This window comes from Microtus ochrogaster, chromosome 15, assembly GCF_000317375.1.
Source record: "Microtus ochrogaster isolate Prairie Vole_2 chromosome 15, MicOch1.0, whole genome shotgun sequence".
NCBI lineage: Eukaryota > Metazoa > Chordata > Mammalia > Rodentia > Cricetidae > Microtus > Microtus ochrogaster.
This window is the reverse complement of record NC_022017.1, coordinates 6,609,810-6,612,525: the sequence shown is the minus strand read 5'-3', so window position 1 is coordinate 6,612,525 and position 2,716 is coordinate 6,609,810. Positions and strand designations below refer to the sequence as shown.

The 2,716-nt window shown below is 46.0% G+C and overlaps 1 protein-coding gene across 1 annotated transcript; it reads right to left on the bottom strand.

Moving 5' to 3' along the window:
* Nucleotides 1-969: 969 nt before the first annotated feature.
* Nucleotides 970-1,923, bottom strand: LOC101983148 (olfactory receptor 10AD1-like). The gene has a single exon (XM_005353972.1). It carries the CDS (start codon nt 1,921-1,923, stop codon nt 970-972), a length of 954 nt encoding a protein of 317 aa, XP_005354029.1.
* Between the last annotated feature and the right edge of the window lie 793 nt (nt 1,924-2,716).

Genomic DNA, 2,716 nt, shown 5'->3' with positions numbered 1-2,716 from the left:
GGAGCCAGGAAAACAAATGTACCCACACACTGTCTCTCTATTCTCCATCCTGCCAGCAATTCTCCTTACAAAGGAAGACGCTGTCCAAGGAAGGCAAGGAAGCTCATTGGGGTAATTAGTAAAGGTCCAACTGCCAGGACCCAGTTTAGGAGGAAAATAAGAGTATTAATTAGTACAGCACATGGCCAGGGTGGTGATAGAAATAGAGGCAGGCATGGTAGCTCGTCCATGTAATTTCACTACTTGGGAAGCTGGGGCAAGAGGATGAAAACAACAATTGTGCAAATGTGTTAAAGGAGCCCTGCTCTGTTGTTGAATGACACTAAGTTCCTCAAAGACTCCCTGACTCTGGGGCCTTTTGTGACACAGATGGAACTCCCAGGTTATGATCAAACTAGTGGACAAGCTGGTGTTTTCAGGCTTTACCTCTAGTTCGAGTCTCCCTCTCCTAAACATTAATCTAGAATTTCATGCATCCTCTTGCTGGTTTTGGCAAGTAATGAAATACCACTGATTAATCACCCCTTGTTTCCCTCTATAAACTTAAAGAATTTGTGGGCCGCCATGCAGGAACGGTACTCTGCGTACCTCACACATTTCCCCAGCCCACTGCCTCCACACTTTGACTTGCAAAAGCTCTCCAAATCATTTTGTTTTTTTAACACTAATTGCTTTATCTTGAGAAGGATGTTTGACTCCTCTTAGTTAGCAACATATCCCCTATTGCATTGCATTTGCCCCTCCAATCACAAAAACACATTACCAAGAGAAATCAAAAAGGCTCAGTCTATGCTGGAATAAACTCAAGTCATGAGCCTTAGACATCAGGAAAAATGACTTCAGGGTCTGAGTCTGATGCCGAGGATGGCATGAATGTTCTTTCACAGAGCCTTCCAGCATTGAGCAGAAAGGCTGGAAAAGGGATAAGTTTCTATTTACAGTAGGTTGAACGCCTCCAGGGAATTCAGGCTAGAAAGACTGTGACTGAGTCAGGCTGCCTCTCCCAAGGGCTCTCCCCATGGCCCCCTTCATTTCCTTGTTGCGGAAGCTATAGATGATGGGGTTGCACATGGGGGTGATGATGGTGTAGAGGAGGGAGAAAGGCTTGTCTTTGTCAGGCCCATGCGTACTACGGGGATTCATGTAAGAGAACATGGCTGAAGTGTAGAAAAAGATGACCACAGTCAGGTGGGAGGCACAAGTGGAGAATGTCTTCCCCCTACCCGAGAAAGAGGATCTGCTAAGGATGGAGGCCAGGATGCGGGCGTAGGAGGTGACAATGAGCACCATGGGGCTGAGCAGCACCACAATGGCATCGAGAAAGATCACCTTCAAGCTGAACTTGGGGTCCCCACAGGAGAGAGTAATCACTATGGGGGCCTCGCAGAAGAAGTTTTCTATGTGGTTTTCTCTGCAGAATGGACCTCGAAAAGTCATATAATCGAGAAGGATGCCATTGGTCATCCCAAAGATCCAGGAAGTCAGCACCAGCCTAACACACATCTGCCGACTTATGATCTGGGCATAGTTCAGTGGGTGACAGATGGCAACATAACGATCATAGGCCATAAAAGCCAAAAGGATGCACTCAGCCACACCCACACCAAAGACCAGATACATCTGAGTCAAACAGGAGGCAAAAGAGACCGTGTGGTTATTGGTCACCAGATGGATCAACATCTGTGGGATGGTGGTGGTGATGAAGCAGATGTCCAGGAAAGACAAGTGTCCAAGGAAGAAGTACATGGGGCTGTTGAGTCTGGGGTCAGTCCAGGTGATGAAGATGATGAGGCCATTCATGGCCATGGCGAGGCTGTAGAGAGCCAGGAAGAGGATGAAGAGCAATGCCCGTGTGGAAGGGGGACTCTGCTCAAAGCCCACGAGGATGAACTCTGAGACTGTCGTGCTGTTCTGTAGGACCATCCCTTGGAGTCTGTTTGGAGAGGGAAGGGCAGGTGAGTGAACAGTGAATAAAAGTGATCTTCTGGGGCTGGAGAGATGGCTCAGTGGTTAAGAGCACTGACTGCTCTTCCAGGGGTCCTGAGTTCAATTCCCAGAAACCACATGGTGGTTTATAGCCATCTGTAATGAGATCCGGTGCCCTCTTCTGACCTGCAAGCATACATACAGACAGAACACTGTATACATAATAATAAATAAATAAAAAAAATAAATCTTAAAAGAGTGATCTGCTTTGATTTTGTGTTGCTGTGAAAAGGTACTGACTAAAAGCAACTGAAGAAGAAAGGTTTATTTTGGCTATAGGTTATATGTAGTCCATCATTAAGGGAAGCCAAGACAGGAATTCAAGGTAGACAAGAGCTGAAGTAGAGACCCCAGAAGAACACTGCTTACTGCTTTTCTATCCTTGGCTTTGTGCCTTTGTTTGACTACCTTCTTTATACAGTCCAGGTGCTCCCAAACATGGTACTGTCTGTGGGCTGGGCCCTCCTGCACCAAGCAACAGTTAGGACAATGCCCCCCCTCCCGGTTTGCCCACAGGACAAGCTGATGGAAGCAATTCCTCAACTGAGACTCCTTCTTCCCAGGCGTGTTTAGGTTTGTTTCAAATTGACACAGACAAGCCAGCATAAGAAACTGTTTGGATAACCTACTCCCATAACTATAGACTAGAGGGAAATGAAGAAAAAAGATAGCAAGTTTAATTACGCTAAATTCTATTAAAGGCACAGAATATATATATATATATATATAT